Below are 22,594 nucleotides of genomic sequence, written 5' to 3' on the forward strand. Positions count from 1 at the left end.
TGTTGGTGGCGCATAGGTGATGTAAGGAATGGTTATTATTTTTTACAGCGCCTTTGTCTAAGGGCGGTGGTGACCACTTACCATCAGGTGGCCCATATACTCGTCCGCCAACCGTACTTTGGAAATAATTATTATTATGACACAAATTAAATACTGGGCATACCTAGTAATTATTAGATACATTAAAACCACTAATTCAATATTATTAATATAATTAAATAATTAAAATTCAATTTTAGAATACTCAATTTATCAAGATAAATTTTGACTTTTTCGATCAGTCAAAATTTAGTTTCCACAGGAGCTTGACTCATTATTGAACTAGCTTTAGTAGTCTGCGACTTACGGTCGGCAACACCTACCGAATTATTCCGATCGATCTCGTCAAACCACGTAAGGTCTTTAATGTTGATTTCACACTGGGATCTCTCATCCGCATCCTCTGTTTTGTATGGTTCGTGCTTCGGGTCATGAAAACTTACAATGTTGAAAACGGGGGCAGCGCCCGCGAAAGCAATTCTATCCTCATGGCTGGTGACAGCGAAAATTGCGCCAGCAGCTGGGTAAGAACACGATATGTACCGGTTGTGCAGGTTTATAACCTCGAGGCAGTCTGTACCGCTACCGCCGATGATAGCGTATTTACCTTTTCTGTTGAACTAGAAAATAAAAATAATTAATTATTAAACACTAATAGCAACGATTTCATTTAATGTTTTGTTGGGGTTAATGCTTGTTGACTTCCAGGCAGGAGACATAACTAACATGACTGTATTTTTAGATATTGAAAAAGAGTAACCACTGAGTTTCTTGCCGGTTTTTCTCGGTAGAATCTACATTCCGAACCGGTGGTAGCTTTACTTTAAATAGTTTGTTAAATGACGATTCAAAAGTGCTTATAAAAGCAAAATTTTATTTGATTTGAAACTACGTGTTAATTATGATTCTAATATCGATCTATATAACTTTGTTGTTTATAGTAAAAACGAAGAAATGTTTTTTTATAATGCCTATCTTAAAAAAACCACTAAGCCAATATGCATAACTAATTCCAAAAGATAAAGCGAATTTCGGACTCATTATATAATTTTAAAATTAATATGGTTATTTTTATCACTAACAGTATTTAAAACGGGATATTTACCATGTTTTTTTATTTTTATTTGTTGGAGCTCGATATTTCGACATTATCTACGAATGTCTTGTTCACGAGACAAATAAAAATAAAAAACATGGTAAATATCCCGTTTTAAATACTGTTAGTCATTATATAATTATTGTATTAGTAGCTGCACTTCGGACTTTTTGTTAAAATTACAATATTTACATGACAAGCCTTCAAATCTATGATGACGTATATATTAATTTATAAAAAATAAGATGATCCGAAGTATACGTAAAACACACTAAGTAAAAGATTGATTTTAATAAATGTCATATAAAAAGAAAGTATAGTTTAATATAGAATAGATAGAAAAGGATTTAGGAAACTGAGCTTAAGAAGAAACCACTAATTAAAATTCTTTCAAAAATTCACTTTAAATTGTTTAAGTTTCACTGGTAAAATTTTAATACTTATTTAAATTGTTTTGCAACAAAATTATTACCAGATGGCATATAATCCACCTCACGTAAAGCAATTAACATTTCAACGTCCAAAACTTGAGCAAGTTGAATCGAATTATCCAAATAATATTCAAACAAAACCGCATTCGACCTTACAAAGCAGAAACTTTAATATCTGTTTACAGCGTACTTAGTAATTTTCGTAGAATTAAAGGAAAACAACCTAACTGAAACGATACTTAAAACAGCACTACAGTTTATTTTGTATATACAGCATTTATTATCTTACATAGACAAGCTAGAGACCAGCTTTCCATATATAAATTGATTAAAAAATTCATAGAATCATCTTTCCTATTCTCTAATGAAAATTTAACTGCCCACTAATAAATTCCTGATTAAGCCATTATTTCAAAATCATATATATATAATATAGTGATAATGATAATCAATCAACAGTGAAATTGTTAGTGATACTAAGACTAAAATAGGCCACCTTAGAGTAAGTGGTTACCCTCGCTGATACCGTAATACTGTAAGAATTTCTTAAGGAAGGAACAGACTACGAATATTTCACTAATGTGGTGCCTGCTCTCCCTTTTCAGGAGATGGTTTAACCCATCATCCACATGCAAATGTCCACGTTTGGTCCACTTATCAGATGGTCCATTTGCCAGTTGAGATGCCAGTGGAGATGGTTTAACCCATCATCCACATGCAAATGTCCACGTTTGGTCCACTTGTCAGATGGTCCATTTGCCAGTTTCTCTGACTTTTTTAATAATAAAAAAAACTATGTAGTTATACTAATACAGGGACTTCTACTCCACACACTCTCTAGAATTTATTTTGTTAGTAATATTTAATGTATTTGCACGTCAGTCACTAAATATAGTATTTTGTACTATTTTAGATATTTGTGTCAAAAATATCTATAATGGTACAAAATACTAATATTATAATAAAATTTATTCGTGCTCCAAATTAATATGACACAATATAATTATGACACGGATTTCTGAGAATGAAAATAAAGTGAGTATGTATAGAGAGCCTTATCCAATATTCCAAGAATATAATAATGATATTAAATTTATATTAATTAATGAAACTCACAGCAAGCCGATTATTATAACGCGGCTTAAACGATCATAACACACGTTCGGAATAAAATAATCGCCTCCGGACTCATATACTCTTAAATTATAAAGATAAATTGTGAGCTGTCAGAGCCATACAAAAAAAATACCCAGAACTTAAGTTAAATTCGTTTGTTCTGCCGACTTTGTTTTAGTGTCATGGCTTCTTCCACGTGGGAGGAGAGATGTACAGGGGCATGTGGTACGGATGTCAGGTCATAGGGTCCGTTTTAGTAACCCCTGACAACGTATAATGAAAATTTAATGTAGATCATTTGAATGGTGGATATGTGAAAGTGTAAGAAAAAGATTAACTCGATCTTTCATTTTCAATATTAAGTACGATTTACACTTAAATAGCTGAACTTGTGGCTTTACCCGCGCGAATTTTATAAAGCTTTACCTATAGCACACAAGCCGTCACCCAAATTTTACCTCAGTGTATTTAAAAAAAGTAGCATGTCTTTTCCTGGGACTCAAACTATATCCATACTAAATTTCAACTAAATCGGTTCAGAGGCTTAAAGGTGAAGAGGTAACAGACAGAGTTACTTCCTCATTTATAATATTAGTATCGAAGACATATATAGTATAGAAGATTCACAACAAGAAATAAGTACGAGACAACGCTAATATTAAATTAAGATTATAAAATGAGATAGCAGTCAAATTAAAAGGGAATATGATAACGGTGTTATTAGAAATAAATGCAATAAGTACCTGTTTCGATTTCCAGTATCGACACGCATAAATATATTCTCCGTCGACGTTAGGACGCCTGTTCTGAGCTCGTATGATGTGCAGTCTTTTCTTGGCAACTAAATCCCATACCGTAAGGGCCTGTGTCGGCTGCCAGCTACCGGCAATGCAGTGATCCCTCTAGACATTGTATGCGTCAGTTGTAGTGTATATTTGTACGATTAAACTACTCTTTATTTATTTCAAGACATTTCCATATACTATGATTAACTGCGACAAATTAGACCATAATTTATTATGAACCAATGACTCAAAGGTATAACATGTGAATCTTTACCGAAAAAATAACAGGTTTTAATTCGGGTAAACTTCATTGAATTTTCATATTTTCATGATATTCACCACACCATTGAAGTACCGTGATGAAAAATGCTTTAACCCTTTTCAAGAAGAAGTGGTGTCAGGTCGGTTTATATTAAAAATAATGTGAAAGCTATGTATATTTTATATACATATATCCTATTTACTAAATAAACCGTACGTATTCAAAATAACTATCACGTAATACGTGTACTCAATGGATATTCAACCGCCAAACAATGTTTTTTACTTGTTACCAATGTTACTTTTATACTTTAAAGGTCAGTAAAAGCTTAAATCAACTCTGTTGACCGAAACGGAATTGTAATGGATTAATCTTAGGTAAACACTTTAAAGCGACTCACTGTCGCTGACCTTTTCATTCGTGATTTATCAAATAAAGAGAGTTTCACAATAATCTTTAAAGATCATCTTATAAATTCGAAATAAGCGAGAGCAACGACGAACTTCTTCACGAGCACACACTAATGAAAAGTATTAAAAATAATGTACCTCAAAGGCTCTGAACAAACTATGAAGGAGCGTCGAAGTTGATAACGAGGGACAGAACTGGATGAGAACAAGTTCACGACAAAGGCGGAGTTTTTAATTAAAACTACCTTGTCTCAGCTCTATAAACATCTCAAGTGTTACCATCTATAGACAGAGTGGAGCTTAAGATACAAGTTAGGCAGGCGCATTTTTTATTTTTTAAACATGTAAGTGTTAAAGGTCACAAAGCAACCAGTATTCGCTTTGAAAGTTTTAATAAATTACATAATTCAGGAACGAGGAACGAATGAGGTATTTGGGTAGTATTAGGGTATTAATTATATTAAAAATATGATATTTACCGTGTTCACGAGAACAAGACAGTCGTTGATAATGTCGAAATATCGAGATCCACCAAATAAAAATAAAAAACATGGTAAATATCCCGTTTTAAATACTGATAGTAATAAAAATAACCATGTTAATTTAAAATCTTATATATTAAAAATGTTTACGTTAAACGATGTTTGATTATTTTATCTTAAAAATAAATAATAATTAATATTTTCATGTTTATAAAATGCGTTCCTAAGCTTTTAATACGATTATGGTGAAACTTTGGTTCGGACTTCAACAAAAGGCAGGGATTTCCTTTTTTAATAATATAAACCTGATTTTTTATATGCTTGTCCTTCAATATTAACGTTTAAAGTTTAAGTGACCCTTTTTACACGTGCGAAGCCAAGACGAGTAGATAGAATAAATAAAAATGGTTCTGTTTTTCTGGTATTGTGACATTTCTTGAAATATATCGAATTTATTAAAATAATAACATTTATACAGACATATTAAAATATCTACGCGTTAAATATTTACGAGATTGGAAACGCGTCAAATGACAAAACGAACGTGACAGGGCCGTTTCTCCTTTTATCTTTGCTTACACAAATACGATATATTTTGAATAAAACATGCCTTATACAGAGCCGTTAAAATGCCTATCTATAAAATTTAGCACACGACATGAATACCACAGGCGTAATTTCATAACAGCCTTCATTTATCACTCGCTTTCATGATACAAGTAAAACGCGGCATATTTTTCGATTAATCTTACAAAATCCGCGTAATATATTAAATATACGAAAATGGCTTTATCATTACGATACCGAAGAGCCTCCCTTCGTTTTCTGTTTATGTGTACGGTACACTTAACAAACACAAGTTATATACTGTATATCAATAACGTAACACTTATCATAACAAATGTGTCGTTATTTAAAGCTTAGTATGTGTACTAACCTTATATGCGTTAAATGAATACCATAATATGGTAGATTATGTTTATTCTAAACAGTCATGATTCTATAAATAGATACTGATTTAAAAACCAATTGTTCCATAAAACATTCGGACAAAAAATACACAAACAAAAAAAAAATGTTTACAATTCATCCGAGGTAGAATAAAAACGTTTTCTAGGTCACTGCTGAAATAATGCCAAAAATGGCATGAAAGAGATCTAGCGAGATCGTCTGTCACGAAAAAAAACAACATCTTGTTTTTGTCGTAATGATGTGTCTACTAACCAAGAGATCGTACAAAACTAGACAAGTAGACAGACAGCAATCAGCATTATTATACATATTCGGAGTGAAACTACGACATGTTGAGACGTGTATTTTTTCGCCAATATTTTAGTTTTCGTGGTACCTTATTGATGTTAAAAAGAATTGTATTATTAAATTACTACTGACTTCGAAAATTTCTTGTATTATTTGTCCTTAATAATAAAGGTTGTATTGTTACACAATAGCAATAAATATGGATGCATCGATATTTCGACATTATCTACAAATGTTCACGAATCTCGTAATATAAGACATTGATCCCGTTTAAATACTTATTAATAATTACTATATCTATCAAATCTATCAAAAACAAGTTTTTTTATACATAATCTTGACCTTGTTTTAAAACAAAGTACATTTATATCTACATAACGGATACAATCAATATGCTAAAAATATATATGTTCAAAATTTTTAAAGTCCTATTTTGTATATGTTTTTTTGTACTATAAAATCTATAACATTATTTTTTGATTTCTATTTTTTTTTAATCGGTTACATGTCCTATGTAATAAATAATGTAAATACTGTAGATAAAATGTTTAATTTAATTTTTTAATAATACTTACGTTTAAATCAATGCTGTCGCTGCAAATGTTGACTCCTTCGAATGTCATAACGCAACCGACTTTGCATCTTACGTCCCAAATCTGTAATGAAGAGTTTTCGTCATTTCACTTATCGATTTGAAAAGTGGAAATGATCTAGTGGTCAGCACCGCAGTGCCTATTGAGTGAGCTAGTGAGTAAGAATCACACATAACCCGGTATGGTGGCCTGTGTACCTTTCTGAAGGTTTTCACGGCATGAAAAAATAAACGTTATGAACATATTCATTTTAACCGAAGAATGGTATTTCAAGGAAGGAAGGACCACACATTTCATGTTCATAATTCATGTATAGAATCTATATCATGATCGCCGGTCAAAAAATCTTCCTTTGAAAACCCGCAACTAAAACTCCTCACCTCCTCCACAAAGATTATGGAATTAGCCCCCAATTTTCTCCTCAAAGTCGATCTCTCTTTAAGAGACCCTAGTTAAGTATTAGGCCATTTACCGAAATTACAGACATGTCTTTATACATCATCAGCTTGAGTATGGGACTCGTCCACTGTTGGACTTGGATAGGCCTCGCCAATTACACGCCACTGTGCCAATCTATCTTCGGCTATTAGCTTCGACGGTTTAAAAATTTAAAAAAAATATGCAACAAGATTAATAAAAAAAGTTTAAGTAAAGATTTTTTTTTTTTTAAATAATATACTTTAGCGAGGTTCATATTTTTATGATAACAATATAGGTCAACGTTACAAAATATACACAATAACAAATACTGTAAGAGAGTCTTTATGTGATTGACTCGATTTTATCCCTAAGGCGCGCCAATACAGATTACACTTTAGTAATAATAATAATTAAACAGTCCACCTTTCAATATATGTATAATGTTCTATCAAAGAGACAAAGTAAATTTATATAAGTAAAAACATATATACATTAATTGTAGATTAGCTTAAAATATACACATACTATTCTTTATTAATGCAAACGGTCAAAAGGAACGCTCAATAAATAATTCTAACAGTTAACTGCCAAGCAAAATATTTTAATCTCAACAGAGACGCTTTGAGTTAGCGGTCGTTGTTCGCCATTTTTAATTCGAGGAGCGTTTACAAGCTTCGCTTAACCTCATAGAATTATGTTTAAAGGAATACGCCGACATTGTCGACCATTACAAAATTATTTAAACGTATGATTACAATGTGGATATTAGCTCGCTTAGCTACTTGAAAGGTCTAAATGAAGCATCAGAAATGAAGCTTCATTTAACTTAATAGTCATGTCGACCACAGACCTGCGTCAAAGATACTTTTTTCATTACTTTTTGTTTCATGCTAAATATGTTATCGCATTACTGGAGAAAAAGTTTATGTTTGACGTAATAAATTCTCTTAGTCAGGTGCTATATTATAAAAAGAAATCTAATTAAATAAATGCATCAGTACATTTAGATGTACGGGTAGTTTGCTTTGGTGGTGGAAGGAGTATCTGCGAGCTCGTCTAGGAACGTACAACCTCATCAATAATGAATTATTACATCATAATTCTAACGCTAAACAGTTAAACAGCTTAACGTTAGTATTGTTGTGATACAGTGCAAAGGGTAAGTGAAGTGAGATTGATGGCGTTATGACGATATAAGGAAGTCCGTCTGGGTAGGTAACACCCACTTGTCAGATATTCTACCGCCAACAACAATACAAGTTAATATTTCCTACGCGCCAATGCTTTATATGTTATTGTAGAACGAAAACAGAGTGACATGGTCAAGGAAGTGACGCCACCTTTCAGACGTAGAAAAAGAAATGTGCATTCCAACTTGGGTTTTTACGGTGGTAAAAAAATTTGAACTGTCTGTGAAATTACATTCATGTTAATTTTCATAATATTTTGTTTAAAACTTAGTTAAGCAGTGTCCGTCAATATATATTTAAAATGTTTTAGTAAATGGTCGATTATAATATATGTATATACATCGATAAAGTTGGAAGGATTAGGGATCTAGTCCATATTGTACTCACAAGGACACAACGTAAATTGTTGTTTGTTGTTATTATGTCAATAACGTTACTACACTCATCTCATTCACCCTCCACATTAGGACAAATTGATAGCTATTGTTGCTTGTCGGTAGAATATACAGTGAGGGTGGAACGTACATACATAAATGGACTCGTAAAGGGCATTAACACCTGTAGAGTGACACCAGCTCGGCAAAGTTTTCATATTAAATATTCCAAATTTAAAATAAAAGAACTCTCATATTAAATTTATTTATGTATTAGAAAAAAATGTGATATTAAAATAGATTAAACGTGATATATTATCGTTTTTGTAAAAAATTCTATTTTTAGGATATTCTGCTCACTATCTAGTTACTATACCATTATTTTTATTTCTTTTCCTAGAAAATTTACGCGCTTCCTACACGTGATATGGTGGTATTTATGCGGTATACCGATTAAAAACAAGCGATACCTACTTCATATTTTGAGCTTGAGTATACCACTGTCCCTATTAGTCACTATTTTTTTTTTAGTTGTCTCTGGACTAACTTGACATTTGTAGTACTTTTTATAGTAGACATATTTATTACGAGTGCCTCCCCACATGAGGAGGTGGTTTAAAATAGAGAGTCTATTCCTAAAATATCTATTAAAGACATCCAAATGAAGACTAGATGCATTAATTGTAACTGTATTTGTGATTCCTAATAACTTTAAGAAATAAACCGAGATGGCCCTGAGGCTGGAACACTTGAACTTGTTTTATGCAAAGTTGGTGGTTCAAACAAATTGATGGAACCAGCATATGTGTCCGATAAAAAACTTTCACTGTGTTTCCATCAACCCGCATTGGAGCAGCCTGGTGGAATAAATTACAACTTCTCCTCAAGAATGGAGACCTTAGCCCGGCTCTGGTACATATACATCTTTTACTTAAATTTTATAAGACATTCCACGTTTTGTTAAAACAAAGTGTTATTAATATATTTACATTTATATTAAAATGTTTATAGACATTCAAATTGTCATTTTGACACCTAATCTCTTAATAAATTAAATAGTAACTTAAATGGTAACATTTTTTCAATAATGATTATTCATTATTGAAAAAAAACAATGAAAAATAAACTCAATATACGGAACTGACTTTAATTACCTATATTGAGTTTTATTTTTCATCTCGTACTCTGAAGCCCAAAAACATACCCAAGATAATCTGATACTTTGGAAATCGTTTGTCCAGTTGCGAGTAAACCAGAGGCATTTTATACAATAGGGAAAAAAACTTGCAGGATAGAAGATAGATTTGATCATCTGTTAGAAGATAACTAAAACTGCCAATCTGCAACACCGGAAGGCGTGCACTTTGCCGGCTTTAAGAGTATACGAGAAATCTCTTCGTGAAGATTCTCAAGTCCTATCGGTTGGGTAAAATCCCCAGCGAATGTTGGTTTCATGGAGTGGAAGTGCGTGGCAGAAAATGCTTTAAAAATCACGCTGTTGTGTATTTCCAGATATCGAAGTACTGTGGATAGAATTTGTAAAAAATAATGCATATTTCTCTAAAACTTACCCTCAAAGTGTTATCCCAAGCTCCACTGGCAAACATGTATGGTTTTTGATCGTGACATCGGAGCGCACACACGGCACCATAATGCATCCTCTGAAGTTTCTTCGGTATGAACTGCAGACGTAACTTGTGAACCTTGTACGTTAGAACCACCTGAAAGAGCACAGAAATAAACTTTGTCGACAGTCGTCGAGCATGAGTACCGAGTTGTTAGTTCGTGTTTACTTTATATGCAAACAATGTAATGACCCTTTGTAATTAATTTATTATCAAATAACTTTCTGTTTACAGTTATTATAGTTTACTCGTTAATACAGTAAATATTTACATACATATATTCAATCAAAAAACTTAACAGACATCGATCGTAGTTAACATGACCATACTCCTAGTACAAGTTTAAGCGTTTATTTAAAGTCACACATTAACAGCCTGTAAATTTCCCACTGCTGGGCTAAGGCCTCCTCTCCCTTTGAGGAGAAGGTTTGGAGTATATTCCATCACGCTGCTCCAATGCGGGTTGGTGGAATACACATGTGGCAGAGTTTCGTTGAAACATACACATGCAGGTTTCCTCACGATATTATCCTTCACCACCGAGCACGATATGAATTATAAACACAAATTAAGCACATGAAAATTCAGTGGTGCTTGTCTGGGTTTGAAACCGAAATTATCGGTTAAGATGTACGCATTCTAACCACTGGGCCATCTTGGCTCATTTTTTTATAGTGTATATAATTAATTTCTTTAAAAACGGGCAAAGATAAAATTAAAAGTTAATTATGATTAATAAAATCCTTTATTATGATACAGGATTTTGAACACAGCGTTGTTTGAAATTTATACTCATTGTTTCATCAAGATAATCCTCCTAATCCTTTGATTGTTTTTAAGACAGAGAACCCGAGGACTTAAATGTACAATCAAAGATCATTCCGTTTGACAATTTATTTGAGTATACATAATTTATTATATAAGCGTTAATGCAGAACATTTAAACTCAAGATAAATATTATTAATATTTGATTAATTATTATCTTATGTAGATAAACAGATATGATCATATATCACTAATAAAACCATATTTTGTTTATAACGATTAATATTATATCTGTGTCAGGAGCATACCTAGTATCATGCTCACTGGACAGTATCCCAATCTTCGGAATGTAGATTTTAACTTGAAGAACCGTCCAGAAAATCAGTAGTTACTCTTTTCCAACAGTCAGTTATAGACTATTAAATACAATAACTGTGTTATTACTTATTTCGCATGGAACTTGGATCGAATTGGATTCGTTTAACGAGTAATACGTCATATTGATCAAAGTTTTTTTTAAATTTCATTTAAATGTATTAAGCGAGAAAAAACAGTCCGTATGGATTCTGTAGGATCTTTTTTAGTTTGTTACAGTAATGTAACAAGAGGATTCAAGGGGTTAATTGACAAGGCTATACATATGTGAGGAATTTTATATAGAAGCGAACACCTTTTTTTTTGCTGGAAAAACGCGTTACGCGTTCCCCCGCGTGGAAGTGGGGGGTATGTGGGACTCGCCGGTGTCCAAGATGTTGGCGGTACACTGGGATACCTACTAAAAAACCAGCGGTACCGTGTCGATAGAAGCGAACACCTTGCCCAAGGATGAATTGTCTTTGAGTAGACGAAAAGGTTTTCTTTACTTCTCGTGTTACAAAATGTTTGTCACTGAAATAAAACTAGTTTTTAACGGATTTAATCGCGTATATTAATTATTTTAACATCCCGACGTTTCGAGCACTTTGCAGTGTTCGTGGTCACGGGCAGACTAAGGTGACATTTGTCTGTTTGAATTAAAAAGAAATATTATTTACAACTACCGCCAACGATTTCTTAATTGGTATCTTGAGTAGCGTTTCGGTTGCACGCAGAAGGCACTAACTGTATCTTTAGGTCTTGCAGTCTGTTGGATTTGGGATTTTAAATTTTTAATAAGTGGATCCCAAGTGTTAGAAAGTCTCCAACCATCTTCTCTATTGAAGTTCGGATGTTTTTGAATTTCAATAGCCTCGCGTATCATTCTAGGAATGAATCTGTGTTCTCTAGCGAGGATCTGTGGTTTATCAAATCGAATAAAATGGTTAGGTTTATCCAGAGCATGTTCACAGACTGCAGACTTTGAAGAACGCCTATTTTTGACATCTCCTATATGTTCCTTGACCCTAGTACCGATACTTCTCTTTGTTTGGCCTATGTAAGATAAACCACACTCACATTCGAGTTTGGCGGTAGTTGTAAATAATATTTCTTTTTAATTCAAACAGACAAATGTCACCTTAGTCTGCCCGTGACCACGAACACTGCAAAGTGCTCGAAACGTCGGGATGTTAAAATAATTAATATACGCGATTAAATCCGTTAAAAACTAGTTTTATTTCAATTGTGATTATAAGCAGAAAATTTCCGCGATTTTATCGGATGTAAAAACTTATAAAAAAGTAACTAAAGACCCTACCAATAATATTCTTAAAAATACATCCGCGTTAATATCCAAACATCAAGGAAAATTAAATCTGGACAAAAAATCACTCGTGCCTACATGTGCAAAGCCACCTAAACTGTATGGGTTACCTAAGATCCATAAAACTGGTGCTCCGCTGCGTCCTATTGTAAGCCAAATCGATACACCAACATATAGATTGGCTCAACACATAGCAAGGATATTATCACCCCTCCGAGGACACACTGCGGCGTATGTCAAGGATTCTTACCAGTTTGTTGGTGAAATCAAAGACCTTAAATTAACCAACAACGAGACAATGGTTAGTTTTGATGTCCAGTCATTGTTTACATCCTTACCCATACAAGACTGCATCGAAATTGTCAAGAGGAAGCTACAGACACACAACATGCCTATTGAATATGCAGAGCTGTTACATCACTGCCTCACATCTGGTTATTTATTGTGGAATGATGAATTCTATGTACAAGTTGACGGAGTAGCCATGGGTTCCCCAGTATCCCCCGTGGTCGCTGATTTATTCATGGAAGACCTAGAGGAGAGGGCTCTTCGCTCCGGACCAATAACACCTAGGTTTTATAAACGGTACGTAGATGACACTTTCACAATACTACCTAGTGATCTGACATCTGCATTTTTAGTACATCTCAATTCTATAAATAAAAACATTCAATTTACTATGGAATTAGAGGCAAATAATTCTTTAGCTTTCCTTGACATCCTTATTATCAGGAATCCTGACAATACATTAAGTCACACAGTTTATAGGAAACCCACACACACTAATAAATACCTCAATGGTGACTCGCACCACCACCCTAGTCAGTTAGCTACCGTTGGCAAATCTTTGTTTCAGAGAGCCCACCATCTCTGCGATGCTGAACACCTAGAGGACGAGCTACTTCAGGTCAAGCTTGCACTCCACCAGAACAAGCTGCCCGTGCCTCGCCAGCATCGCAGAAGCCGTATCAAACCACCCACAGTTGAGCGACAACCTGCATTTCTACCATATGTGAAGGGAGTTACAGACAGGATTGGCAATATCTTGAAGCGAGCTTCGATTAAAACCATTTACAAGCCTCATAAGAAAGTGAGCCAGTTCTTGAGACCTATCAAGAGTAATATCCCTTTACAAACTGCGGGAGTATATAAACTCGAATGTGAGTGTGGTTTATCTTACATAGGCCAAATAAAGAGAAGTATCGGTACTAGGGTCAAGGAACATATAGGAGATGTCAAAAATAGGCGTTCTTCAAAGTCTGCAGTCTGTGAACATGCTCTGGATAAACCTAACCATTTTATTCGATTTGATAAACCACAGATCCTCGCTAGAGAACACAGATTCATTCCTAGAATGATACGCGAGGCTATTGAAATTCAAAAACATCCGAACTTCAATAGAGAAGATGGTTGGAGACTTTCTAACACTTGGGATCCACTTATTAAAAATTTAAAATCCCAAATCCAACAGACTGCAAGACCTAAAGATACAGTTAGTGCCTTCTGCGTGCAACCGAAACGCTACTCAAGATACCAATTAAGAAATCGTTGGCGGTAGTTGTAAATAATATTTCTTTTTAATTCAAACAGACAAATGTCACCTTAGTCTGCCCGTGACCACGAACACTGCAAAGTGCTCGAAACGTCGGGATGTTAAAATAATTAATATACGCGATTAAATCCGTTAAAAACTAGTTTTATTTCAATGTGTAATAATCGCGAAAATCTAAGACAACATTATGTTTGTCACTGCTTTATCAAAATAATCAGTATTATTATGGATATATATATGATTATGGATATTCAGAGTATTGTTGTAAATATATTATGATGCCACCGTTAGTATACAATTTTATTAAAAACATCCCGTCTACAGATCTCAGATTGTAAAATTCCGTTACGACTCACTTTTGATGAATGAGTTATACTCGTGAAAATGTATTCATTAAATTCAAAATTAATTAATTACGTTTTGACTACTATTTTCTCTAACTAATGATATAAATGGATTTCAAAGACATCGATTACGTAAAAGGACGAGAATACTTTTCTGTCATATTTTAAGGTGAACCTAACTACTGTTGTTTATGTCTAAAGCAAAAAAAAAATTTAAATTTTAAATTTTGTTGCTTATAATAAATACGAAAGTTTGTTATGTTTTCCAATCGAAAAAGGACTAAAGATTTATGTATGCCACGCGATTTTCTAACAGCTCAACTATACTGTACACTACTAAACTGTTCTTGACTAATAATGTATTTACATCAAAACACTATTTCACTTATATCCACTTTAAATTTAATTCCAAAGTTCCGATAACAATTTCGTCGAATCCATAATGAAAATCATAGATGAATAATATAAGTTCTCGACCAATGATATCGTGTCAATTTGATGTCGAATGTTATTTACTCGTATTTGGATTTTCTTCTTGTGGTTTGAATAGACTATGTGTTTAGATATTTTGTAGACAATCGATAAAACTGCAAGTCACATTCGAATTAAATTTAACTCCCTACGTGGGAGGACTCTCTACCTTTTAAGTTATATTAACCTGCTATCGAAAACAAAATATGTGAATGTTTTTCTTTTTAATGTAAATCATATGAAAAATATAAAATTTCAATTCATGCATATCGAAGCTTGTAAGTAAATAAATAATCATGTAAATTATATTTTACGCCTAGCAAAGGGGGTAAATAGCAGATAGTTAGCAAATAGCAGTAAATAATAAATAAATAATAAATAAATAACTATAAATAACAATTATAAAGAGAAAAATATTACAATTTCAACCATGTTCTGCTAAATTTATACCTAGATATTACTTGCAACTTTTTTTTTACAATAAACGAAATCAAATAATAACTACTTAATGTTTTCTTGCAAAGCGCACTTCTCGTTTTTTTTAAATAAAAAATTGCAACCATGCGAACCCAGGCTAGTGTAAATAAATTTCAGTACAAAAATATATCATAAGAGAGAGTTAATTTTTTTTTTATTCATGTTTGTTATTTATAAATACATTTATTACGGAATATTTAAATATCGGTACCGATATCAAAGCTTTACAAAAGATTAATTAAAAACATGTTACAATGCAGACGAAATAAATAAACCGTGTATGAAATAACTCTCGTATTCGTTCAAGGCGAAAATGTTTCAGTAAATAATAGTCTAAGCGGACAACAGTTTATTGGTTGCATAAAAACTCTATATTCAAATAATTTGAGAGGACTAAACTTGCTATATTCTTGAAATAAAACTAGTTTTTAACGGATTTAATCGCGTATATTAATTATTTTAACATCCCGACGTTTCGAGCACTTTGCAGTGTTCGTGGTCACGGGCAGACTAAACAGATTAAATCCGTTAAAAACTAGTTTTATTTCAATGTGTAATAATCGCGAAAATCTAAGACAACATTATTTGCTATATTCTTCTATCCTACATATGAGAACGAGATAGATAAACCTGTTTACATTCATAGATTTTAATGAAATTATAAAATAAATTATATACTCTAATATATAGTCCAACTGAACGAAGTCTCGCGCAATGTAACTCGCCAATTATTTATATCTATTATTTTGATTTATATATCTAAGGAAGACTGACAAAGCTGATAACGCGTCGAACAAAATGTGGCCACCGGTTGGGCACTAAGTAAACGCACACTGGTGAAGTAGTTTGGCGTTTGGAGATTGTCAAGCTATCACACACACCAAGATCATAAAGTAAGCTGACTTGTTTTAATTTATCTCTATATTGTCTATTAGTTCCAGTATCACGCAAAAATTACCAAACTGAATTTGATTTATGATTAGAATTACCTATAAAAGACTCCACAGTTTCCGTAACCATACTAACTAATATAACGTGACATTTGAGTCCAAGTTAACGATCTTTGCATTAGATGCTGTGCAAGCGGAGCTGTATCATCTATTGCGAAAGTTTGTTGGTTAAGTTGACTGTACGGGCAGTTATATTGGCTGCACATTAACAATAGCCACTTATTGGAAAATGCACGACGGTGAAACCGCGTGTAAAAGCTGTTACGAAATAGGTAAATCTTATCTCCGACAATTTTCAGTACTGCATCATGGTTACAGAATCCTTGACCGACGACCTACTTCACACGGGTTAAGGACTCTCGAATAAGTCGTAAATGATATCGCATATTGCCAATAAAGTGAGATTATGTTGAAATATTTTACGATCAACCATTTTTAAACGCTTTCTGTAATATACAATTGTTATCTAAGAATATACAGCTAATACAGCATACCAATCAACAAATTAAAATCTCTTCTGCTATACCTATAAATCGTTTACACAATTAAAAATATACTTTGATCGAGGAATGAGTTTTAAAGCATTTTCTAAATAAATTAAACTTAAAGCCATCGGTTTATAGATTCAGCAAAGAGGAATCAGCTATGAATTCTGTAGTTACGATTTAATCAATCATATTGGTATGCAGTTGAATTTCTATATCCGGTATAAAAATTTACGAATAATAACTTCAAGCTATTTTTTTATTATATATACAATCTTAGTACAGTGTCATAACGATGAATTACTTATCAATATGTATATATTTTTAAGTTTAGTTAGATGTATTATATAAATATATATTTATTAATATACGTATTTGCGAAGACGAAAAATTGGTCTCGTTTTCCTGTTTTGTAACAAACTAGTCGATTTTATTGTGTATAAATAATATTGTTGTAAATTTATTATGACGCTACCGTTGGTTGGTTTTTAGCTTAGAATTGAAATGCCTTTTGAAATTTTGAAACTTGTTGCATTTATTGATATAATTTTTTTAATTTTCTCTGGAAGTAGGTATATAGTCAATGTATATAACCGCCGTTTATGTGTCATGTTACTAAGCATATGTATTTAATAACGAAATGTGAATATAATATCAACACAATATTTTAAGTCATAAAAAAATTGCCGTAAAGAAGTCCAAAAACTAAAGAGTCTTAATTAGACTGATGCTGCTGGTCAGATAAACCAGAAGAAGCAAGTGCAAATACTTAGTCAAATATATTAAAATGTTTTCATATGTTTACGTTTTCATAGTAATACAGTACAATATGCTTAAAATATTATTTGTTTATTTTATTCTAATTAAACGTATTAAAATTCTCTCATTCAGTAATAAATGTAAATTCTAATGCATATTCAGTGAACAGTAACTAGAAAATGTAAATGTTTTAGAGCTAATAACAATAAATTTAACACCTGACGTATTTCATTCGTACTATTTCGTTTCTTGAGGATATTTTATTTAGATTTCAAAGATTGTAAAATATACTCTCTAATAAAATATCCAATGATTATAAATTTTAAATGTAAAACAGCTACAACAAAAAACGAACACTTTTCGACAGGAAAAAAAAATATTTTAAAATATTACACCTTTATACGATACTCTGACCAAGCTCTAGAATTTTTCTAAATAAGCGAATATTATATAGCTATAGGTATATAATAAAAGCAAAATTTATGATGACAGACTCGTTGGTCTAGTCTTCCTTGTGTCTAACTTATAAAGCCGTAGATCTCGTGATTCTGCGACGAGCCCCGATTTGGGTTAATCAAAAGTTTATTTGTTTTTCCGTCAAAAATTCTTAATAGTTGCTTGAAGTTTGGAAGTTGGTAGAGTTTACACATACGAGGCAGAAAGCACTTAGAGACCCGCACTGAACTTTTATCGTTCGTATCTAGTCTAGTCACTTAGAAACCTTGCCTTACCAACCAGTAGAGGAACATGGAATAACCCCCAAATCCTCTATAGTTAAAGGACTTCGCCTTACTTAATAATGAAAATTAGTAACATTTCTAGACAAATTACGTTCCTTTTGGCAATTTTATATGGTTAGAGAGACTCATAAATGTGTCGTCTTACGATTAATGGACACTACCCCAATTGACGTTCTAAGAAATACCTTCACATCACCTATGCGCCACTAGCCTTATGAGTTTCCAAGATGTTTTTGTGCCAGTAACAACACTAACTCACTCACCTTTCAAGCCAGAACACACCAATAATCTGTATTGCTGTTTGGCGGCAGAATATGTATGTAAAAAATTGGTACCCAGTAAATTTTGAAAAAGTAAAATCTGATGCACTGGATGCTGAAAAAACTTTTTTTATATCCATGATAATAAATAACTTGTAATAGCAACTTAACTAAGTAATAATGTTAACTATATAATACTAGATGCTAATTAACCTCTTGAGTTTCCATATCGTAGATTTTTATGGACGTATCAGCGTAACCGACGGCCATTTTAGTCTGGTCAGACATTATTCCCAAGGAGAGCGCCGGGCATCTTTCTACGGTAAATAACATTCTGCTAAAATATTTAACTAATTCCTTTTACTAAGTAATTGAACGCTTTATTACCGTAGTAAGTTTAACGAAGTATTTTGCTATTAGCAGCACTAAACTATATTAAATATTGCACTTTGTACTTGAATTGCAAAGAAGTATTTATTATGAAGTTGCTTCATTGTTTGGAATTTTATCGAAATTTTGTTGATATATTATAAGTAATATCCTAATATTTTATATATTATCTTATACCTTATATAACTTGGCAGTATAGCTTTGTGCAAGCCGGTTGATACATAGAATTGATCCCACTCATCATAAAGTCTACCACCAGGTAGTAATACTAAATAATGTTTTGTTCCAGTATGGAGGTTAAATTTACCAAATAAGTAGTAAGTAAGCAGGCACAAGAGACATAACATCTCAATTCCCAAGGATGGAGGCACATTTGTTATGTAAGAAATGGTTAAAATTCCATACGGCGTGAATGTCTATTGGCAGTGGTTAACACTTACCAGCAGGTGGTCCGTTTGGTAGCCCGATGTCATAAAAATACGTTTCGTTTACTAAAAATATACTATAATTATAAAAAAACGAGCAGTTTTCTTTAAAGTTCGTTATAAAGTGGTAAAATCGCAGAAAATGCACCGAAATAGAAATAAATTCAAATTTACTCAGCAAATAGTCAAAACCAAAGTCTAAAATCTTTATTCAATACTTAGCACACGTACTAGTTACTTTTAATTGTACAGAAAAAATTAACCAACGAATCGAAGAGAACCACCTCAGATCTGAGGTGACCAAGAACCGGCGAAAGACACTCAGTGGGAGTTTTCTTTTTGTTTTAATAATATTGTATTTACTATGACTTTTTTCATCGGCCTAGAGGCGATTGCTTCATTCCCAAGGTGTGTTATCATCTAAGAAATCATTAGCTTTATAACATCATTTTTAACGTTCGTAACTAGCTTATCCTTTCAATCATTTGACTTATCGTTCAAATTATAGTTGATATACGTATATTTATGATGTATACGTACGTGTTATGAACGGCGTCGAAGAGGACGAAATACCAGGAGATCCGTAAAATTGTGTGTTATAGCACTCTAGCGCGGGATTTGCGCGGATGCAATATTCTGGAGGGTCATCTATCGATGTATGAAGCTGTACGTGATAAGCACTTGTATGTACTTTAAGCCGTTAAAGTAGTATGTTAGTTTTGCTACACAAATATTTGCACAATATACAGAAAACACTTTCGTCGCTCTAAAGTTAAGGAGGTTTAGTAGTTTAATATTAAAAGACCTAGAAAAACCGACTAAATTAATAATTAAAAGTTAATTACCAAGTAATTAATTATCACTATAATAGTATAAAAAAAATCAGTACATTTTTTAAATTGTTTTAAATTCAAAATAAAATTGGTAGGAAATGTCAGTAATGATACTTTTTGAAGTAATAAAATCTTGGAATAATAATACCGTCTAAAGGCTTTAATTAATAAAAAAAAGTTCTTATAATTATTTCTAGTGATAGTTCAGATGTTGTTTCTTTATATGAAAGCAATTTAATATGATTTCATTTTTTTAATTATTATTTAAGCATTTCCAAAAACATACCACTAAACATGAGTAGCAAAAATAGATCTAAAGAATAATTAAAATGTGCGTTCCTTCGATTACAGGAAAACCAGAGCTTGCATAATTAAGTTGGACTAAGCTGAATGTTATAAAAATAAAAACATGGAATAATTTCAAAGAAACTTACGTTAGGTATTTCAATTCGATAAATAGCACCGTCAGTGCACGCAGCATAGCAAACTCTTTCTTCTGAACGACTGTATTCTAAAGCATAAACAGGCTTCGGCGGGTACTGGATGTTACGCAGCGTACAGAGTACCACGCCTGTACTCCCATGGCGCATCTATCAAAATATATTTTTTTTGTGAATTTGTGTATTAGGTTAGGTACCTATACCTAAAAATTTGTATAGCGTATTCTCATCTTCGTTAAAATAAAACCAGTCACCGATAAAACTACCTGTATCATCCCTGACGTGTGACCAACGATAATATGGCCTCCGTTAGGAGAGTAGGTCAAAGCCGTTATGGCACCCAATTCAGAACAATACCATCGATTGAACAATATCTCGTTCCTACTATTGTGCAAGAATTTTTTTTCGTTTTCTTTTATCCAAGCAAAGCGATTACGTTGCTCTTTAGGTCCTTGATAAAACATAGGATACCAAATATTTGGAACATCCTCATTTTTGTAGTAGGATGAAATATGTTTGACATATTCCGTTAAAATTTCACTTTGTTCCTCCATATTTTTCATGACTCACCAGATTATATATAATTACATTTTAATCTTACTCAAAATTAATTGGCCTGTCATTTCTAGGTACTTATTGGTAAGCAAAAACTAGGATTTTTTTCTAAATTAGGCATATAATTGCGACAGCCGAAATTATTCGTTTTAGATTATTTCAAATTAATCTTCAGTATAAGTCAAATGCTAAATTGATAAAAATAATAAATCAAAGGACGCTTTTGTGTTTTAAAGCTTTAGGTTACACTATAAACCTGATATCAAATTTAGTTATATCGTTAAAATTGGGTAAAAAACGCGTTGATGCAATTTATCGTTTTATTTTAAGTTAGAGCCAAGATTTCATTTTTGTACCCACTTGCCCAGCTGGACCAGTGGATAGATCGCAGATTCGCCGTTTAAACATAGAGTAGATACATAATGAGACTGAGTTTTTACGTGATTATGATTCGTCTCATTTTTTGGTTATGAGGAAGAATTCTGCCTCATATGGATGAAATTCTTCCTCACCATGTCTCCCACGAGTATCTCATTGGAGCAGATTGCTATAGTAAGCTCCAAACCTTCTCCATAAACTTTGAAGAGGACTCTGCCCAGGCTTTTAATATTGACAGTCATTGGTAGAAAAATTGCAATGATAAGAAATTTAAAAAGTGGGTTGACTTTGTGCTTACGAAATGTTAGGAAGATATAAGGTTACCTGAATTAAACCTGTTGAATGACCTGCGATTAGAAATTCACCTTTCGGAGAGTACAGTAAAGAGGTAATGAATCCTGACTCAGACAAATAACTTAAAGAGGCAAGGCTCTTATTTGGAGTATCTTTAAAAAATCTTTCATAATTTTCTTGAACCCAAGTGTCTTCTACCAATTTTGATTTTTTTTCAACAAAAGAGGTAAATCCTGAAATTCCATGCTCTTCTTCTCTTAATCTCTGTTTATTTATTCGATAGCCATATTCCCTTACGAAAACTTGAATATCAGACTCACTCTCCGATAAATTAAATCGGCTATAAGTTGATATATTATAAAGGCTCGATGCCATGTTATCAAGTTCTATCTCAAATATAATTATATTTTCCTCCTCATTGGTAAATCTAGCGGTAGCTAGATATCATAGAAGATATTAAAATAACTTTAGTCTGAAAGGGAATAAAATTATAAATGTCAGTAGAAGAACAAAATTAAAGTAAACCCTTTTTCACCCATCTAATTTACTTATTCAATTTTATAGAATACCATAGTTGAATAGATTCAATATTTGCAAATTATTATTAACTTATAATGACAACATTTTATTTTCATTGTAATCATAATTTAGTATGTGCGTGACAATTTTTTTTTAATAGTATATATTTTTTAATAATTGAAAGATAACATA

At 32.5% G+C, this 22,594-nt stretch overlaps 1 protein-coding gene across 1 annotated transcript; it reads right to left on the bottom strand.

Annotated features, from left to right (window-relative positions):
* Nucleotides 1-281: 281 nt before the first annotated feature.
* On the bottom strand, nt 282-21,103 carry LOC125064688. Its single transcript, XM_047671871.1, has 8 exons — nt 20,923-21,103; nt 20,651-20,806; nt 19,924-20,047; nt 18,782-18,885; nt 10,030-10,179; nt 6,457-6,537; nt 3,426-3,584; nt 282-659 (listed from the first exon to the last, which is right to left on the bottom strand). The coding sequence occupies exons 1-8, from the start codon at nt 20,929-20,931 to the stop codon at nt 282-284; spliced, it is 1,161 nt and encodes a 386-aa protein (XP_047527827.1). The 5' UTR covers nt 20,932-21,103.
* Between the last annotated feature and the right edge of the window lie 1,491 nt (nt 21,104-22,594).

The sequence above is a fragment of the Vanessa atalanta genome, chromosome 6 (assembly GCF_905147765.1).
Source record: "Vanessa atalanta chromosome 6, ilVanAtal1.2, whole genome shotgun sequence".
Lineage (NCBI taxonomy): Eukaryota > Metazoa > Arthropoda > Insecta > Lepidoptera > Nymphalidae > Vanessa > Vanessa atalanta.

Bases quoted from the DNA above. Each gene is read 5' to 3' on its own strand.
- LOC125064688 (XM_047671871.1), bottom strand. The intron at 6,538-10,029 runs GTAAGTTTTAGA...TCTTCATTACAG, and splicing joins CTTGGGATAACACTTTGAGG to ATTTGGGACGTAAGATGCAA. The intron at 660-3,425 runs GTACTTATTGCA...TTTATTTTCTAG, and splicing joins GATACTGGAAATCGAAACAG to TTCAACAGAAAAGGTAAATA.